Raw genomic sequence first — 13,215 nt, forward strand, 5'->3', positions numbered from 1 at the left:
AGTCTTCTGAGATCTTAAAATATGCTTTTATATCACCACTTTTTAGATCGGAGATGCCTTTTAATTTGAAAGCGCCCAGACGAGCTTCTTTTTCAATTAAAATGGGAAGCTTTGATGTGCATAAAAGCACACATATTGCGTCAGTGGGGTATGTCTTGATTGCTACTGTTATACTGACACAGACGAGGCGGTAGAATTTGTTGAGTTCACTTACCGCCTTTCGGTGTTTAACTTTGGCCTCCATGCTAAGGAAGCGTAAGTCACTATGGGTTTAAAAACCATAGTCAATGTCCAATAAGTCATTCTGGTGTTTCCGCCTCCATGTTTTTCCAGAAAGCCTGGTACAGGCAAAGAATGTTCTTGTGGCCTCTGCAGTAACGGTATCACTACATTCGTATTATAATATTAAGTTAATACCTTTTTCTGTTCCGATCCTGAAACTTTACCACGTGTCTGCGTTTTATGTTTTCAAACGTCTCCAAAAAAAAATCAAGTAAATTCAAGGAATTTTTCTAGAAGCTCTTACACGAGTTCTGCTCACTTATACAAATGCCTTTCATGGCATACAAGGCCCCTAATTTTGCTAATTTTTTGCCCCTAATGAATATCTCATTTTCGCCATGAAATCTAATTAATATTCAAATTTCATTTTGCATACATACATCCACACATACATACATATCATTCTTGAATATCCACTAACAGCTGCTACATTCACATCATCTTTTCTTAATTGCTTATTTATTTTAAACATACAAAATTAAAAATATACTTTTTCGCTATTTTAGAGAAATCATGTTTCATTCAGTCATCACATACACTCCTACATATATACATATATATTTTTTTTAAATCAACATTTTTGAAAAACTGACGACAAATGTGTGGCCTCTACTAACATATTACAAAAAAGCTACAAATTAATAGAGTAAGAAAATTTTAAATAAAATATGTAGTTTTTTTTTTTTTTGAAAAATATTATCTTTGTTGCTCTGCGTTCAAACAAATTTGACAGGAACAAGTGCAAATGACTGGCCACCAGCAGCGCGTACAATCGTGCGCAATGACTTTTTTCATGTTACGCGGGTTGCTATTTAAGTTTTGCGACATGGCAACAGCAGCGTGAATAGGAAAATCTAACATTCGCATCGTACAATTTAACATTTTTAGAGATAATCGCAACAACCGAGTTTTGCCTGTTTATCGATTTCAACGAAGTTCGAATTTCTTGAAGGTCGTTGTTGCAAGAGCATTATGTCACAGTGAGGTTGAGGACTCCATGCACATTTGTCTATCAAAACGAATTGCACGCGTTTAATACTAAATAACCTGGCAATCGCTCAGAAACAGGCTCGTGTCTTTTAGAGCAAAAAAGTATTGGCACAATTCATGCGCGCTGCATTAAACGAGGTCTATGAGATCATCATAAGTGACGAATCATGAATGCATATGCATATGCTGCTAAATCTAAACAACAATCGACTGAATTGATCCTTCAAGACGAACCGAATCCACCAAAAGTTGTTCGCGCACAAAGCAGCTCAAAGCAAATGGTCGGCTGGAATAATTTCGGAGTAATTGTACATGTCGCCATTAGAACAGCGCAAAACAGTAAATTTTGAACAGTACATCACCCTGTGTTTGCTTGAAGTGTTCGGGCGAAAAAAGGGGAACCAATCACAGAAGATGAATTATTCTCCATCTCGGCAATGCAGGCTCTCCCACATCAGCGCAACCAAGCGAAATTTTAAGCATTCAAAATAAAAGGTGGCATAAAATTAATCACATGACGAATCACAAATTAATAGCTTGACGAACTATACGAAAAATAGATACTTCAGGATCGAGCGGAAGGGCTCTTATTCAAACCAATAAACGCCGTGGTTTCAGAAGGAAGTATCTTTGGACCTATCCTTTATGGGCCCTTCACATCTGGTCTTCATCTTCATAAACTAAAAACCTTGCTTCCAAAGAAGTTTTCGAACAGTTTAACTTCGTATCTAAAAAAATAGATCCTTCAGAATCGAGCGGAAGGGCACTTATTCAAACCTTTAGCCAATAAACGCCGTGGTTTCACAAGGAAGTATCTTTGGACCTATACTTTATGGGCTTTTCACATCTGGTCTTCACTTCCGGTATCTAAAAATAACACGTCGACTACCCTCGCTGGTGATGCGTGCACTTCAGCAATCCGTGACGAGAAGACTAAGTTCAGTCATAAGCTACTTGAATGGACTACGAAGTGGAGTATAAAGATGAATGAAACAAAATCAGTCCATATAGATTTTACCTACAAAAAAATCCAATAGCGTCAAATAAACACATCAGGCATGCGAGTTTCCCACTGCAACACTGTGAAGTAACAGATGGGCTGAAAAGTACCGGGCCTAACACAGAGATGGCAGTAGTTTTATTGCATTCATCTCTTTTTCAGTTAAAACCAATCTTGAAAAGGACAACTGTTAAAATTTCATGATACTCTTCACATTAGTTCGTGAATTATTGTGCTAAGAGTGACGCTACTTTTGCTATTTTCAAAACAATGGAACAACAATAATTTCGTGTATCAATTATACACTGCTTCTTGATGGGGAAAAATACCATTCAAGCAAAGCAATGGCTTGAAAAGTGTTATGGGGAGTCCGCTCCATCGGAAATAACAATGAAACGATGGTTTGCTGACTTCAAACGTGGTCGTAGAGACACCGATGAGGCACAACGCAGTGGACGTCGAAATGAGGTGGTAACACCAGAAAACATAAAAAAAATCCACAAAATTGTTTTGAATGATAGAAAAGTGAAGTTGCGTGAGTTAGCTGGCATCGTAAAGATATCAAAAGAACATATTGGGTTTATGTATATTGCATGAGCATTTGACTATGAGAAAGCTCTATTCAAAGCGAGTGCTGCGTTAGCTCACTGTTGACCAAAAACAAGAACGTGTGGATGATTCTGAGCAGTGTTTGGCTAATGACAATGGATGACACATGGATCTATCACTCCAACTGGATCCAACTGGTGAACCTCGTTAAAAACGCCCGAAAGCACAACAATCGACTAGAAAGGTTATTGCCTCAGTATTTTGGGATGTGCGCGTAATATTCATCGACTACCTTGAGAAAAGAAATATCATCAACAGCGAATATTATATAGCGTTATTGGAGCATTTGAAGGCCGAAGGCCCAGAAAAGTCCACATAAAGCAAAGAAAAAAATGTTGTTCCTTGAAGACAACGAACCGTGTCACAAGTCAATCAAAACAATGGCAAAACTACATGAATTGAACTTCGAATTGTTCCCACATCCACTGTATTCGCCAGGTTTGGCTCTAAACGACTACTGGCTGTTCCCAGAACTAAAAAAATGCTCACCGGTAAGAAATTTCGCTGAAATGAAGGCGTTATCGCTGAAAGTGGAACCTATTTTGAGGTTAAAGATAAATGGTTCTATAAAAGTGGTATGAAATGTTAGAGCGGCGCTGGAATGATTGGGTTGTTCTTCATGGAAATTACGTTGATGAATAAAAATAATTTTCAACCGAAAAAAACGTGTTTTCTTTGTTAGATTCGGGACTTCTCAGCCCATGTGTTACTTAGTAATGACGCATGATGAAAAACTTTTCTGGAAAGAGCACTTTTAAATAAAAAATGCTGAAAAGTTATTCAAAACCAAAATTGTTGGTTCATCTGCCGTACAGTCCCGTCTGGACATCCAGTGATTTTTTCTTATTCCCGCAGATTAGAAATAAAATGCGTGATCGATGTTTCTGGACGCCTAAAAAAGCGGCTGCTGCGTTCAAATTGCATTTTTTTGAATTAACACAAACGAAAGGGAAGAAGTAAAGGGTGATTTTTTAAGAGCTATAGGAAAGTTTTTCAAAAAAACACGTAAAATTTAGAAAAATGCATGAAATTTTTATTTAAATCGATAGTACAGTCCATGATTAGCAAGCGTTGTTCGTTTGTAAGACGATTCATGGTTAAATTATAAACCAAACTGAAGTTGTTTGACAGTGAAACAAAACACGAAACGTGCGTCAGCTGCTTAAACCAACTGTTTAAAAAGATAATAGCTAAAAAATCACCTGTCATTTCGAAAATTTATTTAAACGTTTGCAAAGCGCGTTGATCTTCATAGGGAATATTTTGAAAAATAATAAAGCCATTTGCGTTTATAAATTTTGCCCATTTCATAACTAAAGTAGCGACCCTCGTATTATTGCTATATCTTTCATTGTTGTTGTTGTTTTGTCCAAAAAGCTGTTTTGTCTCAAATTCATGAAAATGAATAGTTTTTGTGACAGCTCAAAATTGCCAGCTGGTTGAGGGGGTGGAACGCCTTTATGTGGGTGAATATTCGTATAGCATACAGACATATTTACACATATATGTATGTTTGTCTCATGCATTGCTGCCTATTGCCAAGGTCAAGTGATTATACCCAAAGATTTGAGGCGGCAAACATGATCTTATGAGCGAATTTGCTATGCGATTTTCTCAACACATTTCGTTTGTAAATTTCATTTCATTTTTACATACAATATTTCCACAGCCTTGACACTAATTATATGGTTATTTATTTTAATGAAAATTATTTATATAGATAATCAATTTTTTGTTGTTTTTTTCGTAAGAATGAAATGCATCAGCATGTAACTGTCACACTCACGGTTGCATTGCGCGGCGTCAAAGTAATGACATCTTTATACGATGGGTGATATTTTCTTGAAAGAAAAACTTTTATGTACACGTTTGTAATATTGCACAACATTTTTGTTTTTTTATAAATTTTCTGCTGCGCTGATAAATGATGGTTAATTAATATCACGAACAGCGCAGTCTTGCATGTGTTTTTGTTTACAACGTATACACGAAAGCTGTTTTTAAATTCTTCGCGCTCTTAATTTTTTTATTTTTGTTTTTTCATTAAGCTTTTTACCTTAATTTTGTTTATGACTTTTTTTGTGCGTTTTTGTTCTTCATTTTGTTACTTACTCTTTGTGTTCCGCTGCGCGATCTCTTTGTCTGCGATTCTTAAACCAATTGGAAACCTATGAGAGAGAAGAAAGTGGCGAAGAATAATAAAAATTCAGTGATTATAATTTTTACACAAAATATTCTTTAATAATATATGCAGTGCAGCTAAGGAAAATCACAGATTTCTAAGTTTTAAATGTACGCTAAAATAGGCCAGCGAAGTGATTAATGAAAATTCTCAGCATTTGTTACAAAGCATAACTTAATTAGCTGCATTCAAGCGAAAAACAGAAGAGCGATTAGTTGGTGAAATTGATAAATTATACATACAACAGCAACAACAAAAAAAAAAATAATGCAAGTATACATATTGAGACGTTCCTATGTACATGTGTGTGTAAAGTAGTGGCAATTTTGACATTGAAAATTTTTAAAATCCGAATATGCGAAGCCCGTGGGAAATATGAAGCAATGGCAGAAAAACAAAAAAAAATTGTGAATATGAAAAGCCCAGACATTTTTTAATGGATTTTGCAAATTTAATAGACGAATATTACATAAAATTTCTAGTATATACATAATTGGCGCGTACACCCTTTTTTAGGTGTTTGGCCAAGCTCTTCCTCCTCTGTATTTGTTGCGTGCGTCTTTATGTTGTTTCACAAAATTTTTAGGACTTAAATAAAAAATGTATCACAAAAAATTCAAGTCTCGAAAAGAGAAGCCAATACTTTTACTTTTTATTCTTTAGAAATTTTCTGCCAGAAGACATACAAATTTTATTTCACGCTCTTCAAAAATTTGTGAAACTCGTTAATGAGAATTGTTGAAGTAAATTAGCTGCAATAAAAATATTTAAGAACTTTTTCATAAAGAAATAAGTCCCTTAAGAACAGCCAATAATTTAAAAAATTTCTTTATCAGAAGAAAATACAAAAAAATTTTTTTTGTGCGCATTGCAAAATTTCTATAAAACTTTGAGGAGAATTATTGAAGTACAGTCTGTGTCAGAAGAAAATAACCGATTTTTTTCTTGTAACTTCAAGCTGTATTTCGTTCTGCTTTTTGCTGCGTAATAGTCCCACTCAAGGGCTACGACGCCAGTGTTAACTCAGGTTACTGTCATTCGAAACTTTCCCGTAAACGCAACCAAACAAAAATGAGCGAGAAGTACGCAAAGCGTTTCGAGGCGGTATTTTTATGCACGCATTCGAAAGGGCCGAAATTATCTTACGCCGCGGCTGCAAAAGTAATTAAAAAACCAAAAAAGTTTGTTATGATGTGGAGTCAGCGATATATAGGGTACAAAAAGGTTGATGACTTTTTCGAGCGCGGCTTGAAGCGAGTGACGGCAAAAAAAACAGCATAAAGTGATCGTCCAACTTTTTAAGCGAGACCCTCCTTTATAACTACATACGTCAAGTACGATTAGTTCTTGCTAAAAGGGGAATAGATGTGAGTAGCAACACCATCGAACGTCGACTGAAGTAGGCGAACATATCCTACCGACCACATCAGAACCACTGCTCTCAGAAAAACACATTGAGAAATAACAAGACAAGCAAATGGCGTCACAGTAATAGACTGGCCTTCCCGGTCCCCAGACTTCAACCCCATTGTAAATGTGTGAGGAACTAAAAGAAAGACGCATATTTTTTTAAAATGTGTGGGGAACTAAAAGAAAGACGCATATTTTTTTAAAATGTGTGCGCCAAGTTCGCAAAATCTAGTCCTGTTTGTCGACGAGCTACGCAGAAAAGCTGGTTCAAAGCATGAAGAAGATGCCAGGCTATACTCGACAACGATGAAGACTACATGGCTTATTGAGTAATTGCATTTGTAGTTTTGTATATACTTCCATGTAAAAATCTTTTTAAATATATATCTTTTACGAGTATATGAGTACTTCATCAATAATCGCAGTTCCTTTTTTCTGTCACAGACTGTAAATAAAATAATTTAGTTTATGATGCACGATTAGTTTACCTCGAGGTTTGCACTTCGACCTCATGGTCTTTTGTGCCCTATGATAAAAGTAGGCAGAATGTTAATTGTTTGCTTGGCAAAGTGGTTATTTAAAGCGCTTATTAGGTTGACCTCGTATTATGGAAAATTTTTTTTTTGTTTTTTTGGAAATGTTGTAAGTTATTCATTCATATTCATATTAATATTTAAATTAACATAAAGCATACGTATTTATGTGCATTTTTAGAAATGAAAAAAGAAAATGTGTGAAAAATCACTGCACCCACCTGTGTGGTTGTCAGTCCTGTAGCCTCTGCTAATTCACGTTTCTCGCGCGGGGAAGGATATGGATTATGTGCGTACCAGTCTCTTAATACGGATCGAGATTTCTCCTGCAGAAAATATAGAAATAATAAACATTTTGTAATAAAAGTTGTATATGTACATAGATGATATTTTTTCATTTAAATAACAAGAAATGGTAAAATATTTATCTCTCTGCATTAGATAGAATCAAATTTCAGCAAAAGTTAGTGGAAAATAATTTTAAGAAATTGTCAAAAAAAAACCACAGATATGAGGTTGCCGATGAACCAGACAAAATGGGTTTCTTGCTGACTTATAGCGAAGGTTGGATGTCAGGTCCAATAGGGCTAAGAAATGGCAGCATTTACTGCGAGCAGTTCAGATGGAAAAACGATTGAAAATATCGAAAAAATTAGTAGCCCTCGCGCTTTTGCTGGACTTTGTGAAATTGTAAAGAAAAAGAAAGAAATTGCCGATTTTTGTAAAGAAAGTAAATACATTATTATTATTTTTTTTTTATTATTATATTATTAACTTAGAATGAACTGTAAGCAATTATATATTTTCCATTTTGTTCGATAACCTTTTGCCATCTTTCCGGAAAATTCATTATTCCGCGCTCATAGAAATTCGGGCGTTTATTTGCAAAAAAACTGAACCAAGTGCGATTTTAGAGCCTCGTCATTCCCGAAAGTTTTACCATTTAAGGAGATATGCAAAGACCAAAACAAATGGTAATCTGATGGCTGTATTCAATTTGTTGAATTGTGGGCAGTAGACATCCGAATCAATCGTTTGGTTCCTCTGAAGCAGCTCAAAATATACCACACCCTTCCAGTCCAACCAAACTGACAGCATAATCTTCTTTTGGGGAATATCAGCCTTTGAAGTAGTTTGTGGCGCTTCATCATGCTTGGACTATGATCATTTTCGATTGACGTTATTGTAAACAATTCATTTTTCATCACCAGTGATAATCCGCCTCAAAAACGGATCGACTTCATTGCGTTTAAGATGCATATCACAAGCGTTGATTCGGTTTGTTAAATGGATTTCTTTTAATTCATGTGGTACCCAAATACCAAGCTTTTTTACCAGTCCAAGATTCTTAATATGCTCATGAACGGTTGATTTTGGTATATTTAACTTTTCTCCAGTCTCACGCAAAGTTACATGACGATCCAATTCGATTCAAGCCTTGATAACGTCTTCATTGACATCACTTGGCTGAGCTGAACGTGGCTCATCTTTAAGTGGAAAATCTCCAGAACTGAATTTGATAAACCAATTTCGATACTGTCTTTCTTTTAAGGCTTTATCACTATACAAATCACGTAACCTTCTCTGCGTTTTTTCCTTTATGGCAATAATAAAGTAAAATATGACGAAAATGCTCTTTTGTGGGCTCCATATTAAAATAGACGCCAAACAAAGAAATATAAACAAAATTGCACGCACTTTTTTTCTAAAGCAAGCTAAAAAGGACAGCTAATAACTGTCAAAAGAAACAATTAAAATAAATAGTCATAAGCTGTTCAAAACAATTATCAACGCCGTCTATATGTAAAATCGTCAATTACTTTCCGGACAACCCAATATATTTTTCTAACATAAAAAAGGAATAAGCACAGCACAGCAGATGTGCTGAAGCAGTCGATAGAAGAAGATTTTTGCTACTGCTTCGTCAACCTCCATTCAAAGGCGATCGCAAATGGCGTCGTATGTCAATCACATTTGACACGTGAAAACTACACAGCTGCAGTAACAAACAGACTAACAATGGAGGGCATAAAGGTTAAAAGAAAGATTGGCATCACACAAAATTAATTAATATTTTATTAAGTAAAAACCATTCAAAAACAAAATTGGATGATTAATTTTGCGCCACCTTGAACAATTTCATTGTATAAGAGTCACACATGATATTTTTAGGAAAAGTTATGGCGTACTCAAAAAATTAATTTACTGGCTTCGCATATTCGACTTTTCTACAATTTATAGCTAGATTAAACTTTGAATTTCGGAAACTTGCATTGAAAACTTTAAATTTCTTATGCATTTTTTTTGCATGTAAATAAATGTTGCCTACCTGCATACATATGTACATACGTACATGAGTAGAAATTTGAAAGGTCACTAGTTAATCAAATGAAGCCATTGTTGTGAAAATCATTCCTCCTATAAAATCCTTACTGCAAGCATTCTGCCATTTTCACCGTATAGCCCAGCAAGACTGACAAGCTGAATTGTTGCTGATTTTCAAACCAGTCGAACAACCTGCTTTAGCCACACATGATCACCTACAACCTACTTAAAATTGTAACGTCATGTGTAGAAGCAAGTTATGACACTAGTACGATTTCATTCGCCCCTTTTATCGAAAAGATGAAGGAACCCTCACATGAGAAACTTTAGCGGTAGCAACAATTAAAAAAGTTCCCCTTGCTATGAATGAATACAACAGAACTCTCTCGAGTCGAAAATTCAGCGCTCCGTCATATACACACAGACAAACAAATAAACACATCCATATCACCGCACTCTCACTCACCTTGAAGCAGTAACTCGTCTCTTCACCATCCCAAATTGTGCGTGGCAGTGGAAATTTGCGGCGGACGCGATATTTACCAACAGCACCTAAAGGTCTTCCCCGCAGTTTTTCGGCTTCCACATAATGCGCTACATTTAAATAAAAACAAAAACAGATAAAAATTAATAAAAGGGAAAAAGGAGATGGAAGTGATGAGGATGAGTGCTTGCTTCAGAGCGGCAAATATGCAAAGAGTTGTGTAAAAAAATTTAGGAGTATTTGTTGTATATATATATATATATAATTATATATATATAATTGGCGCGTACACCCGGTTTGGGTGTTTTGCCGAGCTCCTCCTCGTATTTGTGGTGTGCGTCTTGATGTTGTTCCACAAATGGAGGGACCTACAGTTTTAAGCCGATTCCGAACGGCAGATATTTTTATGAGGAGCTTTTTCATGGCACAACTACACTCGGAGGTTTGCCATTGCCTGCCGAGGGGCGACCGTTAATTGAAAAATGTTTTTATTAATTTTGGATTCACCGAGATTCGAACCAACGTTCTCTCTGTGAATTCCGAATGGTAGTTACGCACCAACCCATTCGGCTACGGCGGCCGCCATACATATGCATATATATATTTATGAAATTTATTAATATTAATTTATTATCTGTTTACCTTTCAGCCACAGCGCTTGCAATTTGGCATGATTATGCGGTGAGAATTGATGATGCTCGAGCAGACGATATAACTCCTTATATTGTCCACGATGGAATGCAACAACGGCCTTCGCTTTCAGCACAGACTCGTTCAATTGCAGTTTATCACATTGCGGTAGGGACCAAAGAAAGCGACCCAGCCTTTCGATATTGCCAGCTTGTTGAAGAACCTACAAAAACGGGAAAATTAGGAGAAATTAAAAGAAAAGAAAAAACCAATGAATGAGATATTATAAACTAACTCTGGTTTTCGTTAGTATGTTTGCATGTAATTGTAGTCAGTATCAGCGCACTCACCTCGCACACACAAGCCACTTGCTCTTGCGTGAATCCAAAGCTGGGTAACGTTTCACGCCCATTGCTACCACCATTGCCATTACCGATATGTAAGCCACCACCTCCACCGCCGCCCGATCCAATAATACTTCCATTGTGTCCCAACATATCCAAATTATTATTGCTTGTGTTGTTGATATTATTATTGCTGAGACCCGCTCCGGTGCCGATCAAGCCTGTTGGGCTGTATGGCGGCGTTTGACGCGCACTCAATACAGCAGCATTGGCGGCAGCTAAATCGTAGAAATCTGTGGCGGTATGTTGCAGCATTTTGTTTGCTTAGGTTTTTTCTCCTTAATTTAATTTAAAACCTATTTCTTAGTCAGACTTTTTTTTTATTTTTTTTTATTTTATTTTAGAATTAAAATACTTAAAAAAATTTCGTGGAGAAACAGTTATCGAACTAAGCAGTGCATTGTTATGGTTTGTTTTAAGAAACAGCCTTGAAGAAACTGAAAGAAACGAAAAAAACGTATTTGTATAATAGGGTGGCACACAAAAGATCGTAGTACTGAATACTTAATACAAAAATATTTTGAAAAGAAAACAAAACCATTTGTTTTATGTAAGAAAATTGCGCTCCTTGCAAATTTTATATGAAATGCAACGAAATCCTAATCGTAATCTGAGTTTTACTTATTGAAAATGTAAGTAGCAACTACAAATACGACCATTTATGGGCTCATACAATACAAATTAATACAATGTTTTTAATAATTAATTTTTAAGACTCCACAATCACTTACGGACAAGAATATCGATATCTCTTTAAAAGTGCTATTAATTTATAACGATTTTTTATAAAGTTCACAAAAAAAATGGAATTAAAATACGTGAGAAACTTCATAAGCTTTGCGGCAGCACTAAATATTAAAAATAGCGATAAAAAATAGCGAGCATTTGTTTGGCGAACACAAAATGTGTTTGGTCTGTGTGATTGAGTTTATTACAGAGTTTCAATCTGAAAAACAGAAATATTATTGGAGCTTCCAAACCGTAGACCCACTAAATTGCAATATTTACCTTGCTATCTTGTTGTTTATGATGCGATTTTCAATAACTTTTGAGCAGCAAAATACCACATTTTGTGTTTATCTGGCTGAACTAATTTTGCTCACTGTGAGAATCTGCGAAGTCTCTGTCCTCGTGTTCGGTACAAGAACAACTGTACAGAGTCCTCCAAACAATATTCGCGCATAACCACAACTTTTAAAAACATTCAATGCACGGTGGAAGGAGTTCAGAAGGTGGGGTCAGCAACGCCTGATTGGATGAGTGTGCGAATACGTGTGAAATTAGCGGGCAGAATTCTGCTGCCGAAGCCCCTGTAACGTTGCAGCCGAAGTTACTCTCACAATTTTGCTTCGTATGGCCAAAACTTGTAATCTATCAAAGGACAAATTACACACACGGGGTTAAGTCTAATGATGTGGGCTGACTTCTCTTATTAACCTAAACATTGGTTTATAACGGTCATGGATTAACATTTATTTTGGCGTATAGGAGAAAATTATGCCTCCAGCATTGCAAGTGAATACCAGTGCAAGCTTACCACTGAAAGAGCCCAGAATTTTTCACTTCCCCTCATTTCAATTAAAAACCTCTGGGCAGATGTGAAAAAATCTACAAAAATGCTTAACTTGACGTTTATACGGGACAGTTTGCAAAGACTCTTTTACTAATACATTCTCGATTCTCTTATTGCTTTCTCCATTGTCAATGATTTTCGAAGAGTAAATTTGGCAAAGTATTTGACTTTACTTGGCAATTAGGTGGCGCGTCGTTGTAATACGCGAAAGAATCGAAGTTAGAGCAAGTAATTTGTACGAAGCGGCACTAACAGTGATTGCTTAAAACTGAATTGTCTTCATTACTATCTGTACGCTCAGACTATGTTTTAACAGCTAATACGTATTCTTAATTATATTCAGCGCATTGTCTTATGTAAACCCAAGGTAAGGATCGCGAAAACAATTTCACCAAAAGATTTTTAGAGGTGTACTACCTAGCAGATCGTTATTCGGCTGTGAGCGAATTTGACGGATATGCCGACGTCATTCATTTTGTGTGTCACTAAGCTAAAGCTAAATTTTTTAAAACACAAAACGAATGACGAAGAATCCAAAGTTCCCCTCACAAATGTTTTTTAAATATTGCTAGAAATAAATTCGTTGCAAGCTAATACATTAGGAAATAAGTAGTTTGCTAGAAAATATTAATTAATTACACAAAAAAAAACTTAAAAAGGTACTTCATAGGAATCAATCCCATTTGGCTTTTTTTTTATTAATTTTTATGCGAAGAATAATTATTTTCCCCTTCAATTCGTCCCTTTTAATCAAAGCAGAGAAATATTTTAAAAACCTGTGAAGTTGCTATTG

General features: G+C 35.8%; 1 protein-coding gene across 1 annotated transcript in view; it reads right to left on the bottom strand.

Moving 5' to 3' along the window:
* LOC128868494 (protein sine oculis) overlaps positions 1 to 13,215 on the bottom strand; it is a 117,226-nt gene that overhangs the window by 57,530 nt on the left and 46,481 nt on the right. Inside the window, exons 2-6 of the mRNA XM_054110641.1 lie at positions 10,796 to 11,286; positions 10,458 to 10,668; positions 9,798 to 9,925; positions 7,228 to 7,332; positions 4,994 to 5,049 (exon numbers count right to left, since the gene is read on the bottom strand). Coding sequence (XP_053966616.1) covers positions 4,994 to 5,049; positions 7,228 to 7,332; positions 9,798 to 9,925; positions 10,458 to 10,668; positions 10,796 to 11,104 — 809 coding nt within the window. The 5' untranslated portion in view covers positions 11,105 to 11,286. The remainder of the gene's footprint in view (positions 1 to 4,993; positions 5,050 to 7,227; positions 7,333 to 9,797; positions 9,926 to 10,457; positions 10,669 to 10,795; positions 11,287 to 13,215) is intronic.

Source organism: Anastrepha ludens, chromosome 6 (genome assembly GCF_028408465.1).
Source record: "Anastrepha ludens isolate Willacy chromosome 6, idAnaLude1.1, whole genome shotgun sequence".
NCBI lineage: Eukaryota > Metazoa > Arthropoda > Insecta > Diptera > Tephritidae > Anastrepha > Anastrepha ludens.